Consider the following 23,329-nt stretch of genomic DNA (forward strand, 5'->3'; position numbering starts at 1 on the left):
TACGAATTTGGGTATGTACGCTGCCTGAGGACAAGGCCCAGAACTTTCATCTTTTTTCACAGGGATCTGTGATTGGGCACCCTTCTGGTAATACCTAGGGCTTACGGATCTAAGAGCTGCTGGGTATAAGGGACGTAGATGAATGAGGAGGGTGGTGCACTGCCTACCAACCTGCCAGCCAGGTGAAACCCTTTTAAGCTCCCTGGGGGCTATTCAAGCAGAAGTGGGTAAGGGAGGGCCTCAAAGTTAGGGCCAGAGGGGGTCCACTGGGTTCCAGTCAGGTCTTCTACATCTTCTACAAACAAGGCCCAGAGATGCCCCAGACCTATAGCCTTGGGGCCCAAGATCAAGAGGGGAGCCTAGTCAGGCGGCACCTGGTTTATAATACCAATACTGTTAACAAACACGAACAACTCTTACTATACCGTTCTAACCAAATGACTCATAGTAAGGAACTTAATCCTCACAACAACTTACTTTTATTTATACTTGAGGAAACAGAGGCTCAGAGAGATTAAGAAACTTACCCAAAATCAAATAGCTTGCAAAGGGCAGAGCCATGGTTTGAAACCAGGTGGCCTGGCTCCAGGCTCTGCTCTCGATCACTACACTGTGCTGCCTCGTTGTAAGTTCAGGATGGTGAGGAGGGGGTAGGGTGCTCAGTGGGGAGAATCTGAGGGAGGCCGGCAGGACAGGACAGAAAGACCATCCAATGGGCATTACTCAAATCTGGCTGAGGGGGCTGAGCCGAGGGGCCCTGGGTATCCCTGGCACCACGGGCACTCACGCCATTCCCTTCCACCCCCTTGCCCTCCTTCTCAGGGGCCCGTGCTCACAGTGCTGCTGCACCCCTACAGCCAGGGTGACCGGGTCCTGCCTGCACAGCATGGTGACGGCAATGGGGGCTGCCTACCTGGTGCACACAGACGTTGCATTTGTCGCAGAAGACCATCTCGTTGCCATCTTCACCCTCGGGAGAGCGGCACACGTCACAGACGACATCCTCATCATACTCGATGCCCAGCCCCTCCTGCGTCTCGATGGCCCGCGCCATGTTCTGGTGGCACAGAGTCTCCAGCTCCTCCAGTACGCGCTCGAGCGTCAGTTCATCCAGCTCTGGCCTCTCTGTGAGGACAGCAGGGCAGGGTGTCAGGAGCCTGGCCTCTCAGGGCAGATGTACAGGAGGGTTTCCACCCACTCACTGGTTGCACTGTCTCAGGACCCCAGCTCCATGGTCCAAAAACTGACTGCGCTGGACCACGCAACCTCAAAGGCCCCCGGGGCCTGGTGTGGTGTTGACTTCAGACACTGCTTGTGACCACACACATGCTTGTGTACACACAGATACCATGAAGTGTCTCTGGGATGCAGCCGGCTCTGTGGGGAACCCACTGCTCGAGCTATGTGTATGGGGGGGACCTGGGAAGGTGGCTGAATATGGCAGAGCTGGCCCTTCTTGGGACATGGTGGGCTCCAGCCAGAAGGCCCATACCCACTGACCCTGGCCCCATTTGTAATCCTAGACTCCCAGTGCTCACTCAATCTTCATGCAACAGTCACACTTACTACAGTATTCCCCCAAACCGTATAAATGACATGCTCTTATTGCCTCCATCTGAGAGCTACAGACATTGAAGCACAGTAATCAGTAACGCAGCAGGGACTTTCCCCCCAGACCTGTGGCGTGCCAAAGCCCGGTGATGGCCACTGCCCTCCTGAGGGTGAGGATGCTGGGGTTCAGAAGAAAACCCTCCTTGGTCTGCCCCCACCCCATTCTCAGCTGGCGGGTCACCTACCCATCTCCCTGAGCTCCGAGTTGATGAGTTCCAGCCAATAGGCGTCAATCTCGTCCAGGTCATAGCGGCTGCCCCCTGGCCAATCAGGCTGGGAGCCCTCACCAAGTTCGGAGCCGCTAGGGGACACCTGGGTAGGGGGGCCTTCCAATGGTGGAAGAATCCTAGGAAATCAAGAGAAGGTGTGAGGGGAGGGTGCCCTCAGCCTGCTACTCTTGCTGGGTCTGGGGGCCTTTAGCAAGTTGGCCAGCCTGGCTGAGGAGCTAGTGGGCAAGTGAGGTGTGAGACTTTGATGCCGAGCAGGGCCCACCTCCTTCCATTCCCTCCTCCCACCTGCCCACCCTGCAGAGGCTGTAGGAGGCATTCCAAGTGCCGTCCTGGGCAATGCCCAGTGCCAGCCACTTTGGGACCAGGGGGATAGAACCAGCTGGCCTCCAGGTCCTTCAGCATACCCCTCAAAGCTGGGGAGAGGCCAGGAATTGTTTCCAGGCCCTCACAAGCTCTGGCCCCTCCTCCACCAACAGCCTCAGGGGCACTGAGGCCAGGGCTCCTCTGGGGTGAAGAGGATGCACCTGCTACAATCTCAGGGTCACACTCCAGGTCAGCCCACCCCCAGGCCATGGCTCTGCCTCTGAGGCAGCTTGGAAGTGCCCTGACTGCAGGGTGAGGTCTCCAAGTCCAGCTCCACCACTTAATGTGTGACTCTGGGTAAGCCACTTAACTTCTCTGTGCCCCAGAAAATGGGCTAATGATAACAGCACCTACCTTCTACAGTTGGCATGAGGATTAAATGGATGAATACATGTAGAGCTCTTAGAACTGTGCCTGGCATGTAGTAAGCACTATATGTGTGTGAGTATGTATTTTAAGATATACACTTTGCTTCTTCTGAAATGGAATGAGGGTGTTTTGCCTTGGGAGAGCACAGCTTCCTCTCTTCGATCAGCTGTGTGCTGCCCCTCAGTTCCTGATGCCAGTTCAGAATGCCAGCTCTTCCCACCCCCTACCAGTTGCCATGGTTATTGCTGCGGAGCCTGGCCTCCATCTGGCCAGCCCTGCCAGGGCTGAGAGGCCCCTTACTTGCCCGAGAGGCCTCCTGGGGTCGAAGGCAGGGCTGCCAGGGGCTGTGACTCAGCGCCGACTGGGGAGGAGAAGGCAGGGCTCTGGATGCACAGACGTGGCTCAGCTGTGGGGAGGGCTCCTGGGCGCCAGGAAATGCCCCGGTGTCAGCAAGGGGGGCAGGAAGGATGAAGGAGACAGGGAGGCAGAATGGCCTCCAGGCAAGAGGGAGGCCCAGAGAAGACTGAGGGAGACAAGGAGAAAGGGCAAGGGCCTGGCACCACCTTTTCCCACACCAGATGTGCCCAGATTAAGGAAGGTCTTAGGCAAAGATAATGACGTGATGCCCCCCGGCCCCCAGACCATTCCAAATAGAAGGAATATTAGTACTCTTGGTCCTACAAAATTCTGCCTTTCCTCATGGGGCTCTTATTTAAATTAACATAGTCTTTGAAAAACACCGTAATTTTGCCATGACCCTGCTTTGTGTGTGCCCCCAGCATACGCTTAGCTGGGCTTTTGGATAACTCTTGCCCGAATGCCCACCACCTACTGGCATAACTACCCACACTTGTGTGCTCGGTCAGCTGCCACCTGGCCAGACCTCTTGGGGCCGAGATCACATTCCTTTCTCTGGGAAGCTGAGGTTAGACGGCTCACAACAAGAAAGGCATTTCCTGTACTTCCTGGGGCTCTCGTCTTCATCTGTGTGGCCTCTTCTGGCTCTGACTATGGAGGAAACACTCCTGTCAAGGGTGGACAGACCTTACCCTAGGCCAAGGCCTCAGTCTCAGCTGCAGCCAGTAAGACTGAGGTCATCTGGGAGGAGGTGGATGGCTGGGCTGGGATCTGGAGAAGGGGAGGGCTCTCTACTCCAGGAGACCAGGCAGACACCAGAGGTTGGTTTTGCCCTGAGCTGAGTCTTTTGGCCACACCGAGGGAGCAGTGTAGGCCCTCCCTCAATTCATGATCTGAGAGTGAGAGGTTCTCATTATCCAGAGAAGTTTCAGACCGTGAGGTGGGCAGACCTGCTCAAGGGCCAGGGAGGACTGGGCAAGGAGAGAGGGATGGAGGGAGCCAGGGTAGCAGCAGGGGAGGGCAGAGTCAGCGAGCCAGGGTGATCAGGGCCTAAGACTCTCTTTGGGACACACAGGGGCAACCCAGGGCTTGTTCCCGTGGCCTGTGTTTTCCCGGCCCAGCCCACAAGGCCCTGGTGGTGGTCAGGCAGGGAATTCCCCAGAATTTCCTGACTTCCTCATCTATAGAATGGGGACAGCAATATGCCCTTTAGAGGGCCAATATGATAATTAAATGAGAAGATGAGTGTTAACAGGTTCAGCATAGCAAGTTCTCAGGAACAGAGTTCCTATAACAATTCTGAGCATGGTGGCTGCCGTGCTAGCTTCCAGATGAGGGCTGTGCAGTGGAAGGCACCCCAGAAGATGTAGGGACCAGGCTGGAGGGAGACAGGGAAAGATGGGGCACAGAGATATCTCCACGAGAGCATCCCTCCCCCTCCAGTCTATCCTCTCCAAAGAGCATGGATGGTCCAGGAGTGCCTGGCTCCTGTCGGCCTAGAGCAGCCATGTGTATGTGGGGAATGTACCTAGTAGAGCCAGAGCTGTCTGAACACATGCTCTCGTCTTGATGTCAACAGGTAAAACACCAACTGAAGCCAAGCTACTGGTGTGGAGGCATCTGCAAGTAATCACCCAGGCCGGCGGATGTTTCTGGAACCACCTGACACTGACATCAAGGACAGAGGACAGACTGCTGGGCTGAGCCCAATCAGGACTCACTCCTCTCTGCCCAGCTGGTGGCCCACCCCTCTGCCTCATTATCCTGGGCCCTTGGCATGCGAATTCTCATTTAATCCTCACCACCACAGTATCAGGCATGCACTGTTTTTAGACCCATTTTACAGAGAAGGAAACAGGTTCAAAGAGGTCAGTAACAGTTCTTCAGACTGCAGAGCTGAGGGTGTGAAACTGGCTAGGAGGCCGACCCACGTTTTTGGCCCTGGGCAGAGGATGTGTAGAATAAATTCTTTCTCTAAATCCCACATACACTCCCGTCCAGAGAGGCCTGGAGCTTCCCTGATTCTCAGAGGGCTGAAGACAAGAGCCGGTATGCATTCAGCCCTTGGGAGCCCAGGAGGCTGAGCACTGCCCAACACCCAATCCTCACTGACCACCGAGTGAGGCTCAGAGTCCGCTTCGCCTCTGTAATCCCATGCCCAGCACAGGCCTGGCATCAGGCAGGCACTGGGTGTCTGTGAGCCAGTCATAGGTGTGGCTGCCAGGAAGCAACAGTGCCAATGTCAAGGGAGGTGACAGCTGAGATCTTTGCCCCAGGCCTGGTCAAAATGGGCCTAAGTGAGAGCCACGGGGCTGCCAAGGCCGGGAATGAACTGCCAATAACACAAGCTGCCCAGCCCAGGCAAGCTGGTGGGCAGAGAAGGCCAGGACAGTAGGCCCCTGTGTCCCAAGGCATGACTTGGAGGGCTTCCCGGGGTGCAGCAAGAAGCACTTGGCTGAGCTCTGTCACTGGATGCAAGGCTTATGGCCACAAGGCCACCTCCTGACAAGAGCACCAGGCGGCTCTCTGACCTACAAGAGCAGAAGGCACCACAGCCCAAAGAGGAGTCATCCCTGAGCCAACCCTGGGCCAGCCCTGGCAGGAGGGCCTCCTCAGAGTCTGGTCGTAACAGCTGCTTCGTGAACATCTGATGTGTGTGCTAAGAACTCCTTAAACTCCCTCCTGCTAAGAACTCCTTAAACTCCCTCCTGCTAAGAACTCCTTAAAAAGGCTGAAGAAGTCAAGAGCATGGCTTATCCCTATCTCAAGGACTAGTTGAAAACCTGGAGACTTCCCTGAGAAGATCCTCTGGTGGGACCCAGTCTGGATCGACGTCAAGCTAATCCACAGCCAGTTTTCACTGAGTGCTCACGTGTGCCAGGTCCTGTGTCCAGGACCTGCCATGCATCGTTTCTCTACATCATCTCGACCACTGCATGGGGCAGGTGCTATTGTTATCACTCCCATTTTACACACAAGGAAACTGACACCCAGGGAGATTACATTTCTGGCCCAAGGTCGTACTGAATATGACTGGCAATTTGAACCCAGGCTGTCTGGCTCCAGAGCTGAGCCCAAGCTCAAACCCTTGGCCTGCAGTATTTCTGAAACACTGCAGTGTTTTTTTAGGGCAAAAGAATCTAAGAATAGAGACACACTAGAAAGGAATCCCTTGACTGGTCCTAGCCTCCCCTTCATCCCCTGCCTACGGCCCCCCCGGCCTGGGCTTCCCAGCTCACCTCACCACGGGCTCTGGAATGGCCTCTGCCCCCGCAGGCACCTGCACACCTTTCTCCCATTCCTGTCGCCATGGGTCTGCCAGGATATAGTAGTCATCCGGGCTGAGCTGGTATGAGTCTGGAATCTTCATGGCTGTGATCAAGTCTGTCCGGAAAACCTGTGGGGAGCAAAGGTGGAGAGAGAATGGCTTCAGATTGCCTCAGTGTGACCTGCTTCACAGGCCAGGGCAGGAAAAGGCAAATGCACAAAGCCCACTCACTCAAAAATAAGAAGATGGCACAAAAGTACGAAGTACAAGAATGCATCTTCTCTGAACCCGGCACACAGAAGATCTTCAATAAATGCGTTGGACTGAATTTATGTGCTCTGACCTGCTCAAGGACAGAATATGACTGATGGACGGTAGTGGACCTCAGAGAGAAGAGGAAAGACTTGCCGAGAAAAGCAAAAACAGTGAGGAAACATCAGATGGCAGAAAGGCTTCTGTGAATGCAATACTGCCGTGAAGTAACTGTTCAGAAATTTCTGCTGAAGATCCAAAGTTATGTTTGCTGTTGCTACCACGGTCACTAGCGTCAAAGAGTCCAGGCGACTACGTGCCAGGGCCTCATGCAGATAGCTGAGGGAGAGCCCAGGGTTTGGGGCAGCCCAGAGAATAGCCTCTCATGGGTCAGGGTCTCCATGGTCTCTTAAGAACAAGGATATCGTGATGGCCTCTATGGGAAAAAAAAACTAAAGAAGAGTGGATATATGTATATGTATAACTGGTTCACTTTGCTGTACACCTGAAACTGACATAACATTGTAAATCGGCTCTACTCCAATAAAAATTAAAAAAAAAAAAGAACAAGGATACCATGAGCCCTGCTCGGTGGGAGCTCTGAAGTACCATTCCCTGTTTGTGATGGGGTAGGAGGAGTGTGTTGAATTCCTTCTCAATCAAGCCCATCCGAAGTCCCTCAGGGCCAGGCCGTGACTGGGCGCACCCTCATGCTTTGGTTTTCTTTTGAGCACCTGCTCACTCGGGGGGGAAATGGCTCTTCCCACATTCTGTCTGTTGCCCCCACCCCAGAGCAACCTCCAAGGCAAGCCTCAGTGGCACCGGCAGTGCCTCACCTGCCCTGCCTGCTCGGCCTCACTGGGTCCTCCACAAAGGGCTGCTGTAGGACCTGGTGGCAGCACTGGACACTGTGTGACTTGCTTTGCTACCAACTTTCCCAGTGATCATCACATGAGAATCACAAGTTAAAGGAGAGTTCACAGTGTGGAGAGAAGAGAAACCACTTCAAGGAGTCCTCCAGGCCTCAGACCCAGCTCCGAGCCCACTCCCCTCCCCGGAAGAATCAGTATCCACTGGCCTTCCAGAGGCTCGTGACAAGCCATTCAGTGGTAATCTCTGCCTGCGGGAGGCCCCACCCGCTGGCTGTGTGTCTCACTTGAATCTAGGGCTGTAACCACAAGGAAACAACTGAAATGGGCACACCAAGGGGGCTCAAGGCAGCATCTTGCAGAAAACTAATTAATGTCTGCATCTAGCTAGAGAGGGCCCTGGCTTGCAAAAGGTCAAGTTTCTTGAAGACTCTATTTGCCAATATAACTTAATTGTTAAGGCTAACACCCTAACATTTAATTAGGGTGCCAGTGTGAAAAAATTAAAATGAGATTACGATTAAATGCTAATTAAACAGAAGATGAAATGTGCAAAGATTTCACAGCCCTGATAATTTGCATATCTTATTAGCAAGTAGCAAGACGGCTGATAGAAAAACACAAACTCAGGTACTGGTTGCTTCTGTGGTATCCTTCGGCACCTCCCTTTGCTGGCTGGGGCTGGGTTATTGCCCTCTGGGACCCAGTATAGGACCTGGTGGGGGTAAACTGAACCCACAGTGGACTGGTGACTGTCTCAAAGTCCTCCCAACCCTGGCAAGCCACGTGGTACGACATCTAATGCCCTGTTGCTCTGATGCCAAAAGGAACCGCCCAACAGTGAAAGCCTGTCATCTTGCACCAGAAATCAACCGTCCAAGAGCCAAGTGCCACTGTGTGCCCCTCCAAAAAGGTACAGGTGAGCTTGAAACCTCTTGCTGTTCCCTGATCCTGGGCTGTAGTTTAAATGTCACCCCTGAGGGATCACCCTGATCACCCGGCTCAGGGCCGCCAACCACCCGACAGAGCCACTTTCCAGCCCATCATTCTGCCTCATGTCTCAGTACTTATACTCCTGAAAATTAACTGGTGTATGCATGTTGCTTGCTTCTTGTCATCTCTCCTGCCACACCTGTCCTATTCTCTGCAACATTCTCAATGCCTGGCAGGGTGACTGGCACATAGTAGGTGCTCAATAAATAGTGACTGAGTGGATGATTAAATGAATGCATGAATAAAAGGGCCCTTCTGGGCCCCCAGCTGGCTCCTTGGCAATGCTTTTTGAACCCCCATGAACAGGTGATACACACCATGGATATATCCAGAGCTGAAATAACCCAAGCACGTGGACTGAATGGAGCAAGAGGCAGCCCTAGTCTGTAAGGCACAGACAGAGTGCCAAGCCACACCAGCGGGGGGAGAGGTGGCCCTGACCTAGGAACAGGCTTGGCATTGAGAACTCAAGAGCTGGAAGGGATCCCGTGCTCAATTCAGTCAGGGAGATTCAGGGGAGAGAGAGAGAGAGAGAGAGAGAGAGAGAGAGAGAGAGAGAGAGAGAGAGAGAGAGAAAAAGAGTTCAGTCCCAAGAGAGTTGCAAGTTTCATCTGCGGTCATTCAGGCAGCAGGGGGCAGACTGGTTACCTGTGGCCCTTTGGGGCAGAGGACTGATGGAAGCACAGGAAGGGCAGCACCATCTTAATGGTACCAGTCAACACTTAAAGAGCACTGTGTGCCCAGTGCCAGTCTAATGGCTGTTCTTGAATTATTAGTCCCTATACCAACTCTGTGAGGTGGGTGCTACCATTATCCCTATTTTACAGTTGAGAAACCCGGGACTCGGGTTAGTTTAATAACCTACACAAGGTCCTTCATGTTGGAAGTGGCAAAGGAACCCAGATAGACAACACCGGAGCCATTCAGCACCCCTGCACAACCCCAGCCCCTCTTGGCCACCTGCTCATTGCCAATGCCCTCGAGTTAACCCTAAGCCAAATCAAGTGGTTTCCCCAAGGGCTGGAATATGCAAATCAGACAGTGACCTTCGCAAGTTCCAAGTTCTCCAGTGGCTTTCTACCGTCTTCCCACTGCCCTCAGGCTGAGCTGCAGAGTCTACCAGGCCCCATGGCCACAAGGATGCACGGGTAGTCTCCCTCCCAAGTACTTTTCACCCTTGGCACATGAGAGGACCCTGCTGGGACAGTCTTCTCCCTGCCCAAGTGGGGGCAGCCTGTTTCACGCTTAGGGTATGAGTCCAGCCCACATCTGCTCTGGGAAGCCTTCCCTGATGCCAGGCTGAGTTCTGGGCTCCTCTGAACTTCCACAGCCCCTGTACTGGAATCTCCTCATCCCTTGCTACAGCAGTGCACGCAGGGCCTGACACATGCTAGGTGCTAACTAAGGCTGAACTACTCAAGAGCCTCCCATGGATCTGCTACCACCTTTCCGGGTAGCTGCCCAAGGCTACAGCTCGGTCCTCTGTACCTTCCAAAGGAACCCCTGTACCTTCACACAAAACCTGTCCACAAATACAGCAACCCAAACATCTTTCTGTTTTGAACTGCCAAAGGTTAGGCTTAAAAAAAGGCTCGATTATTCTCCTAAAATGCCTCTGAATTATTTATGAAAACGAAATAAGGAATAAAATGGACACTGATGAACTGGAGGCCTTGCCACGGCAAGGAAGTTGGAAGCTGGAAAACAAGCAATTTTCTAAGAATGTGAATGTTTACTATTTTTCCCTTTTGGCAGAAATTGACAAATTGTCTTTAGGGGTCTGCTGCCTAGCAACCAAGTTCTGCTGAGCTGCTTGGGAGATGTTAATTGTAGCTTCTTCAAACAGTATGAAGAACGTTTAAAGGTCTACAACTCTAATCTAGTAACCAATGTGAGTGCCAGAGGTGCCAACACAGCTCTGAAGGGAGCTGAAGACCCTGCTCTGCCCAGATGCGGGGAAACTGCACGTGGCTTGCCCTCTAGTTCCTTTTCCCAAGACTGAAGACCACAAGCATTGAAAAGTCTATGGAGGCTTTCTGTACCTACTTCCCCAGAAGAACCAAAAACGGGCTATGCCAGAAAGCATGTCATGTCTGGAGTCTGACATGATGTCCAAAAGCAAATAAAGACCATGACAACAGGCAACTTTCACTCTGCTGTGCTAAGAGTTTCTGTATATGATCACAAGATTTATGAATGTTATTTGAACATTTCATCCTGGGACCTTAGTTTCTGCTTCCTTTTCTCAAGGGTGAAGTATTATATCATAGTGTATTTCAGACCAAGAGGCACGAGGGGTAGTTCAGTCACTTAAGGAAAAGCTCCAACACCTATCATAATTACAGAATATGATTATTTGTGTAATTATTTGCTTAATGTCCATCTCCTCTAATAATCAAGCTGAGAGAGGCAGAGACTGCATGTGTCGTGCTTATCATTGTGCCTGTTTGTGGCACAGCGCCTGGCACATAGCAGGTACTCAAGAAATGCTTGTGGAACAAGTGAGTGAGTAAGTGAATGCACCCCAGGATTGGTCTGAAGTATGACTGAACTCTGAAACTTCCTGTCCTGTCCTCCTAGCAGGGAGAGTGCAGACAGAGGTCTGGCCCAAAGGATTCTTCCAGGTGGAACTCAGGAACTGGTCTTGGTCACTGTCCCAAAGCCAATGAAAATGGCTTTGGCCTGGACTGCCTCTCCTTGACTCTGTCCACATCAAAAGTCCCAATGCAAAGCTAGGAGTGCCCCCTCTCTCTAATCTCCCAAAGGATGTTTCACAGTCTGTCCTGAAAGAGCCAAGTAAAATTACTACCGGTACCTCATTTGAAATCACAGTTTTTTTTCTGAGCACCTCATTCCATTAGAAAGAACAGCTAATAGTGAAAAGTGATTGCCCTGTTATAGTATGCCAGGTGCTGTGCTAAATGCTATATATATACAATCTCACCCAATTCATATTACTCCCACTTTACAGATGTGGAGAACAAGACTCAGAGAGGTTAAACCACTTGCCTAAGGTCTGCACTGTCCTTTAACCAATGTAATGCTGCCTGCAAACCAGTCAGCTATTTCTTCTTTTTAAAAAAAATCTCTTTCTTGGGCTGGAAACTGATAAAGAGTATCTCAGCCAAGAGCATACTTAGATACTTAAAATTAGGCCTACATTCCAGAGAAGGGCTCTGGAAATAGCCTCCCAGTCCCATTCAAGCTACCACTAGGCTAATTTGGTCAGACATTTACACACACACACACACACACACACACACACACTCAACATCTTTCTCTTTCACAAGGATAACAGCACTTCCTGCTCTTAAAGAGAATTTATTACACACATTTCTTTTGCAAGACAAGTCCCAGAGGCCAGGAGGCCTTTCCAGTTGGCGGGAGCAGCAATGTTTCTAACTATACGAGAAGTGGATTCTGCCCCCCACCCCAGAGGAAGGCAGTGGGAGGCTCAGAGAGCAGGCGCTTAGCCCAGAGGAAGGGCTCCCCTCACTGCCTGCCTGCTTCCCAGGGTAGCAGAGGAACTGTTGGCTAGAAACACCGCTCAAAACCACAGGGGCAAGTAAAAAACTTTTTTTTTTCCGGAGCCTCCTGTTTTACTTCTCAAGTTTGGGAGCATTTTGCTACAACATAGGCCATCATTGTTTTAATATAAAATATGTTATTTCAAACATTTGGGTAACACCTCTGGCTCCTCCAAGAAGGCACCTTTATTTATCCTGTGGCTTTGCACCCCAGCACAATCTGGTCACCCTTGCCTTCACCCAGGGAGGAAGAGGCCCATTTTCAAAAGCAATGGGTCAAGCAGATATACTGCATTCTCACTCTCCACTCGCTGCCTTTCCTAGGGAAGGCCATCCTTATAGAGGAACTTTCACAGACCCTGGGTCAGGAAGACACTCCACTGGTGGCAGAGGCTGTTCACAGGGTCACCTCCTTCTCCTGGGCCCTGTCCCAGGGGTGAAAGGCTGAGCACTGGTGAAGGGCCCCTGTGGACCTGCAGAGAAGCCCCATTCTCTCATCTAGGGGTATATACAGTTTGTCACCAGGGCCTAAAAAAGAGGCCAGCTCCTGCCCACCCGGCTCTGGGACCATCCAGGCTTCCATCCCAGGGAGGCCAGCTTCACTTCCACTCATGTCTGGGATCTCCCCCACCCTCAGGCTCCGCAGGCCTCAGGGCAGGACAGTCACATCTACAGAACAGTAACTGCAGGGCAGAGCTCTATAGATGATGACCCTGAGGCTCAGAGAGAAACTATTACTTGCCCAAGGTCACAGAGCTCCTTAGTGGCAAAGCGGCCACACCTCTCATAACGGACACTTTCCTGTATAGCACCTGCATCCTGCTAACAGTCAGAGGACAAGCTCCCCAGGGATAGGGCCTGCATTTTCTGTGCCCCCTAGCACTAGGCTGGGCCTAGTAGGTGCTCTCAAGTGTCTGCTGAGTTTAATCACTATCACTAGTCCTAGGGTCCTAAGGACCTATGTCCCCGCCCACTGGCTGACTTCTGGGGACTCTGACTTCCTGAAAACACAGCTTTCAGCTTTCTACCTCAAGACAGCCTGCCTAGGGGAAACCCTCGCTTCTCGGACTGCCCCTCCATCTGCCTCTCTGCCCCAGGCCTGAGGAAGATACAGCTTCAAACAGCAGCCTCCAAACCACAGGATGGCCTCCGGGTCTCTTCTCAAACTGCCCTTCCCACCTATGCCAGGCAGAGGGCTTGGCAGAAACCTTCAGTCCCCTGGCTGCTTTGGGAGAAGGGGTGAGCTGCGGGATGCTCCCACCCACACTCCCAGCCTTTGTTTAGGTCACGGACCCAGGCTGGAAGGCCTTCCCTTCCTCCCTCAACTTCCAGGGAGGACCAAGCCAGAAACTCCTGTCTTAGCAGATCAGGGGAAAAGGTCTATTGCAGTAGCCCCCTTTTTTTTTTTTTTAACATCTTTATTGGAGTATAATTGCTTTACAATGTTGCATTCGTTTCTGCTGTACAACAAAGTGAATCAGCTATAGGTACACATATATCCCCATATCCTCTCCCTCTTGAGCCTCCCTCCCACCCTCCCTATCCCACCCCTCTAGGTGGTCACAAAGCACGGAGCTGATCTCCCTGTGCCATGCGGCTGCTTCCCACTAGCCATCCGTTTGACATTTGGTAGTGTATATATGTCACTGCTACTCTCTCACTTCGTCCCAGCTTCCCCTTCCCCCGCTGTGTCAAGTCCGTTCTCTACGTCTGCGTCTTTATTCCTACCCTATGGCAGTAGTTCTTAAGCCTGGCTTCCAGCAGGAGGGCTTTTAAAAAGTACAGGTACCTGGGGCCCTACTCCAGAACACTTAAGTCAGAATTCTTGGGAATGATAAGGGTTGGGGTGTGATATTGGTATTTAACAAAATAATCTCTGGTCTGTGATCTCTATAAGGTCTCACAGATATGACCCACTAAGTGATGTTCATGCTATTTGGTGAGACAGGCCAGGCCAGAAAGCCAAGGCCTCAGCATGGTTTATGCACTAATATCACCTCCCCAACCAGGCTAATCCCTTCCTCTCCTTCAGGACTAGCCTGGCCGACTTAAGCCCCAAGGGACAGATCTCAGCTTTGTTGGGATCCCGCTGGCAGGCAGAGCAGAGGAAGGCAGCAGCCTGTGTGCTTGGGGTCAGCCCTACCTTTCCCCTCCACTGCCAAACGGGATCCTGGGGCCAACTTCAGACTTAGTGTACTCCCACCAAAAATCCTAACCCAGCCTCCCAGGAATCCCAGGGGCCTGTTCTTTCAGCCCCCAGTACTGAGGCCTGCAGTCCCCTTTCACTCAGGATGAGGGAGGCCACCCACTGGTTAAGGGCCAGAAGGGAAGCTGGGCCTCAAGGCTTTGGCCCTGTCCAGGGTCCTGACTCCTGGTCAGATCACTTTGTTCCAGCCTGGGGCACCTCCCTCCGGTGTATAGCGTGCTCCTTGATCCGCACCCTCAGAGTGCACAGGTCATTCCAGGGGCAGCCCTGCCAGGGTCGCCTAAACCCAACCCCAGCTCTTTCCATAGCTGGTGGCTTCTCTACGTGCCAGTGCTGCTGCTATGCCAAATACTCCTAATCTTCGAATCGCCACCCATCAATGTCCACCTTCACAGATGAGCAGACGAAGTAAACCATGGATCCCGTGGCTCTGCAGCCACCAGGAAGGGACTCCTGCACCACACACATCAACTTGCAAGCACTGAGGCTGGGAACTTGGGCCAGAGTGGGAGCAGACCGTGTGAGCAGCCTGAAAACGACCCCACCGGCTTCTTACTCTGGGGACTGAGCAGAAGGGACTCCAGATGCCCTTTCACCAGGTGTCCATAGCCCTCGGCCCCCAGCTCCAGCAGATTATAAAGGCCTTTCTCTCCAGCCCATGCACAGAAAGAGAAGGGACAGCCCAGTGAAGAGATTTACTGCAAACGTTATCTGCCGCCAAATCCTCGCTTTCATCTCCGCCTTCTCATGAGCCAAATAATTTGGAAGCTTTCATTGATGGTTTCCTCTCTGCCCCACGATAACTTGGAATTTATGCCGGCTATGGCTCAGCCTCCTCACTTAGGGGACGAGGGAAACCTCGCAGGCTGCTCTCCAGCCTGCTGTGGGAGGAAAAGCCTGTCCTTGGCGACAGTTCAAGGCGGGGAAGACTTCCTCAGCTCGCCTGGAGCCTAAGACTTGAGGGCGGGTGTCTCCAGTCAGGCCTCAGAGCCCCCTGCAGAGGCTCCTGGGTTTGAACCCAGGGCCGTGCATGGCCAGTCCCCAGCACGGCTGAGGATCAACACCCTTGCAATGGTTTGACTCTATTTTTAGGTGGGGAAAGGTTCAAAGGCCCTGCGCTGGAAAACCCAAGAGGCAGGGGAATTTTCAGCCCCATGCAAATCACCCTTTCCCCTCAGCCTTTGCCTGACACCTGTTTCCCCCTAGCCTGCCTGCCTATCCCCGGTGTAGATGGCAGCACTGCCCCAGGGATCTCCGCCCTGAGAGGAGGCCCTGCCTCCCACTGGGGCTTGAAGGGGGAGTCAGGGGAAGGGATTAAGCCAGCCCCAGGGCCTCCCCAGAACTTCCCCTCTTTTCTCCAATCTGAATAGCCCCTGAAAGCAGGGGGCAGGTGGGATTCTGAGAGGCAGGTTCCTCAGCTCCCAAACAGGCAGAACAATTCCTGCCTTCCAGGACCAGGAAGGCACAAAAGATGGCTATTGTTTTACTAATCCAACCCTAGTAGTAATTGGGAGCCCCTGCAGCTCTCAAGATGGGGGTGGGGGCAGACGGGTGGAGGGGTGGTCCCAGGGACTCCCAGGGCCCTAGCACACTCTGCATCCTACTTCCCAGTGCACATGAGCACATGCCTTCCTCCCACTGAGCAGGGCTAGACCAGGAGGTGCCAAGAGCCTCAAGAACAGCATCCTCCCATGCCCACCTCACCCCCTGCTTTCATTCCAGTCCTGACTGCATTCCTGGAGATATTTCCTTCTATCTCCACCACTCCCCTATAGGGCCAAGGGAGGATACTAGGTTGGGGGATGGGAATGGGAGGTTTCAGGTCTCAAAGGTGTCCCCACCCCCAACCCCACAAAAGGAGAGCCCCAGGGTAGGCCAGCTCCCGGAGGAGGCGGGGAGTCCTTTTTCAAATGCAAGGTTTTTCGGAAGACCCCCTCTAGGGACTGGCTAATGATAGCAGCTCCAGGATGGCCCCTGCAGTGAGGGAGGGGAGAGGAGGTTGCCAGGCTCAGAACAAAGATATCCTCCCTCAACCCAGGCCAAGTGCTCTGCCCCAGAACTCTAAGCCTTCCCACCCTTCGCGCGGTTGGCCCCAAGAACCTCACATCTTGGCTGTATAACCTTAGGATCCTCAATTTCCTTATTATAACAGGAGGGTTAAAAAAGTAGTGTCTAGCCCAGTGCCTGGCTACTCTGTGGGCTGCAGAACAATCTCTCTCTTAAGGGTCAGATTCAAAAGCAACCCCCTTCTTGGGTACTCAATGCTCTGGCAGCCTCATTTGTGCCAAGGGTCTCTTCTGTGCCCAGTGCAATGCATTAAAGACCTAAGAGGGAGCGATGAGGTTCTAGGATGCAATTTTTCAGGGGCTGCAGAGGCAGGATCGCATGTCCATTTGTCTACCCACCCCCAAAGCTCTTCTCCACAGCTCCAGAGGCCATAAGTACCTCTACCTGTCCCAAGAAACAGCGTCAAAGTAAGGAAGGCTTAAAGGGCAGATGCATGTGAAATGGGCACAATAAGGAGTGGATGACCTAACTGGATGACTTTGAGGACTCCACCCTTCATCCCTACATCAGCAAATCCTGTCACTCTTGGCTCAACCTCCAGAATGTCCCAGATCCTACTGTTTCTTACTCTACTGCCATCACTCAGCTCTAAGCCACCATCATTTCTCTCCTGGACCACTGCCAAAGAATCCTCCCCACTCCCACCCTTGCCCCTCATATTCCCTTCTCCTCACAGCAGCCAGTGGGACCTTTCATTAAAACAGCAGACTATATAATTACCCTGCTTATGATCCTTGAAAGGCTTCTCCTCTCACTCAGATCAATAGGAACATCTTTACAACAACCTACAAGGTTATGAGAACTGGCTCCCCCACCCCTTCCTCCCATCCACTCTACTCAGCCATACTGGTCTTGTTCTGCAATGACTGCACCCTCTGCCAGGAATCCTCTCCCCCCCATATACCTGTACTTCCCCCATACATCCCTCCCTCTCCTTTCCACCTCTGTTTCATCTTTCTCCAGGATACCTGTCACTACCCACCTCTGAGGGTTTCTTTTCGTTCTGCCGGGGCCAGCCTGATTTGGTGCTGCTGGGCAGTTTGGAGCATCTTGATGCAGATGTAGCATGACCTGCAGAGAGAGCACAGCCCATGAGGCGCCCCTGGAAGGCCAGGAACACCACCCACCCATGTCCAAGGAAAGGAGGTCTGTCAGGAAAGCTCTGGCTTGAATGTTCAGGCGGCGGAGGCCTCTGTAAGCACCTGGTGGACTGTCCCTGCTCTGGGCCTTTCCAACAATGAATGGGGACATGATGCCTCCTCTACCCACCAGCCAGAAGACGCCTGGGAGGTGAAAGGCAGTTTGGACAAGGACTCAGTATGAGCTTCCTGTGTGTGATCCATGACAAATCCCTTGCCCTCTCTGGTCCTCTGCTTCCTCCTTGGTGAAGGAGGGCTATAATAGCCTTCTGTGGCCACTCTCCACCCCCACTGCTGATTAGACACTCTGGGATGATGCCCACTGGGTATGCAGAGGCGAGACAAGGTAGTGGGAAGATTGCTGCTCTAAAGTAGACCCACAGACTAACCTCGAGCCCTGGCTCAGCCGCTTACTAGCTCCTCACCCTGGACGAATGACTTAGTCTCTCTGAGCCTCAGCTTGCTTTTCTATAAAATGGGGGCAGAGAATAACTATCTTCAAAGAGTTGTTGTGAGAATTAAATGATATCATGCCTGTAAAGTCTTGGCACGGTCCCTGGCACACAGCACTGCCTTGATTAAGATTACCTATTACATCACTAGGGTCTAGAGGCCCTCGCTGGACTACACTCAGGTTGGCCCCCACTCCTATGGGTCAAAGGAGCAGCAGCTACGGATGGGTAGTGGTGGGGACTGGTGAAAAGGGAGGATGCCTCAGCCTGGCCCAACTCCAATGCAGAAACAGGGCTCAGCTGCCCAGATGCTCTCCCTTGCGGGCACCTGGCCCTCAAGGGTTCCTTTGCCTGAAATAAAGTTAGAAGCAGAGGATGCAGTTCTTCTTGGCTCTGCTGAAACAGGCCACAGGCAGCGTGACTGCAGCCACAAAGGGCCGGACGCTGTGATCTACTGCTGCAGGGAGGAACAGCGGGCCAGGTCAGACACCAGAGCCAAGCTGAGTAAACAGACCCCAAAGGACACTGAGTGAAACCTGGAGGGAGAGAAGGGGCTGGGACCTGATTTCTCATTCTAGTGCATGTGTCCTCAGGCTGCGGGGGATTAGAGAACTCCGGGAGCTCTAAGGGGCCTTGGAGATCTCCCCAATCCCAGTTGCTCACCACGTACGTGAACAAACTAAGGTCTACCGTTGCAGGGCTCCAGGCCCGGCCTCCCTGGCAGCGCAGGCTCTTCCTCAGCCTGGGCTTTCACCAGAGGACACCGCTAAGTGGGATCTTCCTGGCAGAGTGTCTCTCCTACACAGGGCAGAATGGAACTTTTTACTCCGACTGGCTCATGCAGGCCCAGGTTCTTAGGGCATCTAAGAAGAGCTGCCTTCTAGTACCAGAAAAAAGCCCTCACCTGACACAAACCTCCCTTTTCGCCTCCGTATTTCAGAAGGGGCTCCCTAAGCCCCATTTTCTCTGTAACAGTGCCCCCCCCATATCCAGGGCTGGCACACCCAGCCCCCACACAAGTCTACCCTGAGGTTCTGTTGCCAAGATCCCATGAAGGTCAGACTCCTTCATTAATTTTTTCCGCAAACATTTACTGATCACCTATTATGTGCCCGATCTAGCTGGATACAGCAGTCAGCAAGACATAACCCCTCTTATCAAGGAGCTTACCTTAATAAGGAAATGATACTTGGTTAGGAAATGATACTTATCAGGTCACTATAATGAAGAGTGACAGGTTTTTTATCTGTTGTGTGGACACTTCTACAGGGCCCTGACTCAACGGCAGGGCCAGAGGGAGAGGGGTGTGTTCCTAGCAGCCAAGAACAGCATAGGCAAAGGCCCAGAGGGGAGTTGATCTGTTCCAACCAGAGCAAAACACATGGGGCTGAGAGCTAGAGGGTAAAGGGGAGTAGAGTAAAGAGGACAGCAAGGCCCTGGAGGCCATAGTGGTGTGGGGATTTTCTTAGGAGCAGAGGGACCCGGCCTGATTTATGCTTTCATCAACATTGAGACCATGGGGCAGTGTCCCCCGATCTGGGCCTGTGGGCCTGATAATTATGCAAACGCTTTCCCGGTAGGAGCCCCAGATGGAAGGCCTTACTGTCGGTGGTGTCAGAGTTGTCGCTGCTGATGGAGTACTTTCGCCTCTTCTCTTCCATCTGCAATGAAAGGCAGGCCCCATTATACTCACAGGCGGCTTGGGAAATCCTCAGTCTCTCAGAAAATTGCCCAATAACCTTCCTCCCCACACTCACCCACTGCAGAGAAAGAGCACGAACAAGGTGGTGCCCTCGCCCTCTCCTCGCCAGCCTCGCCCTCTCCCCGCCCACCTACATGCGCCCGGGGGCTGGGAGAGGGGGCGGCGTCTCCCACCTCCTGAGCCCAGAGCCTCAGACAACGGAGAGTCTGGTCAAAGACGAGGGAGGGCAAGGGGGGTCAGCAGCCCCAGAATGAACAGAGACCAGGACCTGCCCAGTGCCAGCTTCCACTCAAGGAAACTCGGGCCCACCGAAGAATCCACTCTCACCTGCAAGTTACAAGTGGTACCCTGCTGGGTGCTGAGGAGGGAGGGCACAGGAAACAAGACTGACTCTTCCAGGAGGATCAGGTTATCGGAGTTGAGGGACAAGCCAGTCCAGACAGCACTGAGGGCACATACTGAGAGCGGCAGCCAGAGGGGTGTGGAAATGGGGTGGGGGCAGGGAGGCTGCAAGCTGGGTCCCTGAGCCACACCAGGCCCAGGGTGAATGGGCTGGGCTGGGCTGCCCTCCCTCCCCTCAATGTCCTTCTGCAGATAAAAGAAAAAACCAACTTTCTCTCCACGACAGTATTTAACTTCGAGGTAGGAAGGGCAGCTCTTCCATACTGAGCTCTTTCCCCTACCCATGCTATCTCAGGTCCTAACAACCTGGGGAGCTGTGAGCTATTAGCTTCTTTTACAGAGGAGGCTCAGTGCCTTGTCCTGCTAGTAACTGGCTGAACTGGGATTTGAATCCACGTGGTCTGATCCCTGAGCCCACACTGAGCTGCCTTTGTGCTCTTGTCAGCTCCTGCCTCTTGGAAGTGCTTTCCCACCCACTATTTCCTCTAATCCTGCAGAGTCCTGGGTGGCAGAGCCTGCTCTTGTCCCCTCTTGGAGGGGAGCACACTGAGTGGCTTGTTAACCTGCCCCGGGTCTCACAGCTAGTCAGTGGCCGAGTCCTAACGTGAGAAGAGACCTGGGGCTCAGGGCCCAGAGTGCTTTCCACCGTGTTCCTGTCAGTCTAGACCCTGGGCTGCCTCACTGTCCACAGCAAAGGACAAGGAGCCAGTGTCAGTAGGGAAAAAGCCCAGCTGCCCGTCCCAGCTGCAGGCCAGCCAGGCTCCCCACCCCCACTCGGAATCCCATTTGCCACCTGCTGTCATCCCAAGTCTGCTCATGCCCAAGCCTGGGGGTCACCTTATTTGACTGTGGCCCTGCAGAGACCAGGGAGCATTGGCTCTCTAAGGTGGGGTGTGACTACCCAGAACTCTGAGCTATTCAGAAGTACCCTCCTGCCTCATACTTGACCTTAGCCAGGAGCTCCTCTCCACCCCTGTGTCCCCAGTAGCAGGATCAGGATGACAGGAAGGTTCACTAGCACTGCTTGCTGCCCAGCTCCAAAGGTGCAGGCAAAGTGCTCTCTAGAGGGTGTGGGGGTATGGAGGGATACCTGGTGGTAGCATGGACGCCAAGGAGGCAGGAACAAGAGCTAAAACTGCTAAGCATCCATTGCTTGGGGAGGGGGTGCGTCCTGGTACACAGGGAGCTCACTGAGGCCTCAGAACAGCCCTTTGGTGCTGGTGGGCCTGATGGCTGCTTCCCTTTTGCAGCTGAGGAAAATGAAGCTCAGAGGTTAAGTGACTTGCCCAAGATCACAGTGCTCGTAAGAGGTCTGACTCAGGAGACCATGTTCTTGACCTTTAGGCTACCCTGCCTCTGTGCAGCCCAGTGCAAGCAGCCCAGTGGCTCAGGTCATACACTGAATGGGGCAATAATGCTCCACCACCCACAGCTGCCCATCCTTGCTATCCTCCGGGGTCTGAGTGTGATGAGGTGACTTTAACAGAACTCTTGACTCTAGCCTACATCTTGCCAACCCAGCCCTTTCACAGGTAGAACAGGAGCAGGGGGAGAGGTGCTCTAAGTGCACCCACCTGTTTTCTCCCGCAATCCTCTACATGAATTGCATTGCTCTTCATTTCCAGAAAAGGGGCACTTGCAAGCCAGGCTCTCTCGTAGCGTATAAAGCAGGAGCACTGGATTCAGGGAGGCCAAGTTCAAATCCTACCTGCACCCCTCACTAGACCAGGGACCTTGGAAAAGACACACCTCCCAAAGGACACAAACTGGATCTGGAATTTTACATAAATCTCCTGAACTTAAAATGTTGGCAACTGATTCAGATTTTTAAAACACTTTAAGAGGGCCAAACTAAACACATCTGTGGGCCAGAATCAGCTGGTGAGTAAATGAGAGCAGTATAAAGCCCTTAGCACGGTGGCTGGCACTCCGTATGAGTGCTGGTTCTTAATTCCACGCGGACTCGGGCCAGGTGGACAGTCCTCCTAACCAGCGCCCACCTGAAGGCCTCCTCAGCGAGGCAGTGAGCCTGTACAGTAAGCAAGGTCCCCTGCAACAGGACCTCTTGACTGCCAATGACCTTCTCACTGCCTAGGACCAGAGTGCCCCGTCGGCGTGCAGACCTGCACCCACCCTCAGCCAGCCGCCCGTCCAACCTGCCCTCCATGAAACACCCCAGAGTCCTCCTTAGCAGGGTGTTATTAAGGGAGCAGATTCTGCGGTGGCTTAACTGGAATAATAACTAGGCTTCAGCGGGAAACCACTGCTTTGCTTCCTTCCTTTGAACCAAGTCTGTTCCAAAGGCCTCCCTGCCTCAGGTGAGCCTCTACTGTCCGTGGTTAATGAAGCCCCAAATGAGGCCTGGGCTCCCCCTGCGGCATAGCCTTTTGCCCCATGAAGGCCCTCTCCAACCCAGCAAAGGAGACAGGGAGGACTCTTTTACCAAAGCTGAAACCCAGGGCTATACATGCAGGTGGGGGATGGGAGTGCCAAGATACGGTCTTGGCCTCTGGTTCTCCTTTTCCACTGCCTCCCCCAACCTCTCCCAAAGCAAGGTCTGCTCTGGGAAAATACCTCAGGGTCACAAGGCACTTGCTTTTAGGGGCAGAAAGTGCTCCTGAAACCTTACCTACAGAGAAAACTCTGGGAAAGAAAGTGTCCCCGTTTCCTGCCATTGCCACCAGTGCACTTGCACTCCCACACCATCCCCAGCACGGAGACACACACGGCTCTCCTTCGGGTCCCCTCTTTGAGTTCCCTCAATGAGCAGCAACCCACAGCCTCCTCTGCCCCACCGCCAACGCTTGCAAGTCCAGTGGGCCCTCCCTCCAGGATACAGTGAGAATCCACCCACATTTCCCCTATCTCTACTGCTACCATACTGGTCCAAGCCAGTCTCATCTCTTGCGGGACTCCTCACTCATCTTCCAACTTCCGCTATGGCTCCCTCATAATCCAAGATCCACACAGCAGCCACAATGATCTTCAAAAAGCATAAATCAGATCATGTCATGCCCTATTTAAAATCTTTCAAAGGTTTCCTGCTGCTCAAAGGGCGAAACTCAAGCTTCTGACCATAAGACCCTACGTGATCTTACCCCTGCCTACCACACACTGACCACCGCCCCCATCCCCACCACTTCCCAGCCAAACTGGCCTCCTTTCATTTCCCAAAACAAACCAAACAGTCCATGAGTCAAGACCTGTGCACAGGTGTGCTCTCTGCCTGGAATGGTCTACGCAGCCTAGGCACGTCTGACTTTTCATCCTTCAAGTTTCGGCTTAAACGTCACAGAGGTCTATGCCAGCTGCCTTATCTACAGAAAGCCCACCACCCAATCGGTCAGCTTCCTCAGAGCACCCATCACAATTTGTGTTTGTTGAGCTACTTGTTGAATGTCCTTCTCCTTGGGAATATACGTTCCACGAGAGTAAAAAGCGCAACTGTTTGGATCCCTGCTGGCGCCCCAGCACATAACAGGGACTTGGTACACATGGAGTGCCGAGTGTGTTCTTGTCGCC

General features: G+C 53.1%; 1 protein-coding gene across 1 annotated transcript in view; it reads right to left on the minus strand.

The window, feature by feature from the left end:
- JADE2 (jade family PHD finger 2) overlaps window positions 1-23,329 on the minus strand; it is a 42,514-nt gene that overhangs the window by 18,118 nt on the left and 1,067 nt on the right. Inside the window, exons 2-6 of the mRNA XM_082835143.1 lie at window positions 19,307-19,364; window positions 17,095-17,183; window positions 6,170-6,327; window positions 1,797-1,957; window positions 914-1,125 (exon numbers count right to left, since the gene is read on the minus strand). Coding sequence (XP_082691269.1) covers window positions 914-1,125; window positions 1,797-1,957; window positions 6,170-6,327; window positions 17,095-17,183; window positions 19,307-19,364 — 678 coding nt within the window. The remainder of the gene's footprint in view (window positions 1-913; window positions 1,126-1,796; window positions 1,958-6,169; window positions 6,328-17,094; window positions 17,184-19,306; window positions 19,365-23,329) is intronic.

Source organism: Leucopleurus acutus (assembly GCF_964270905.1).
Source record: "Leucopleurus acutus genome assembly, chromosome: 3".
In the NCBI taxonomy this organism is placed as follows: Eukaryota; Metazoa; Chordata; class Mammalia; order Artiodactyla; family Delphinidae; genus Leucopleurus; species Leucopleurus acutus.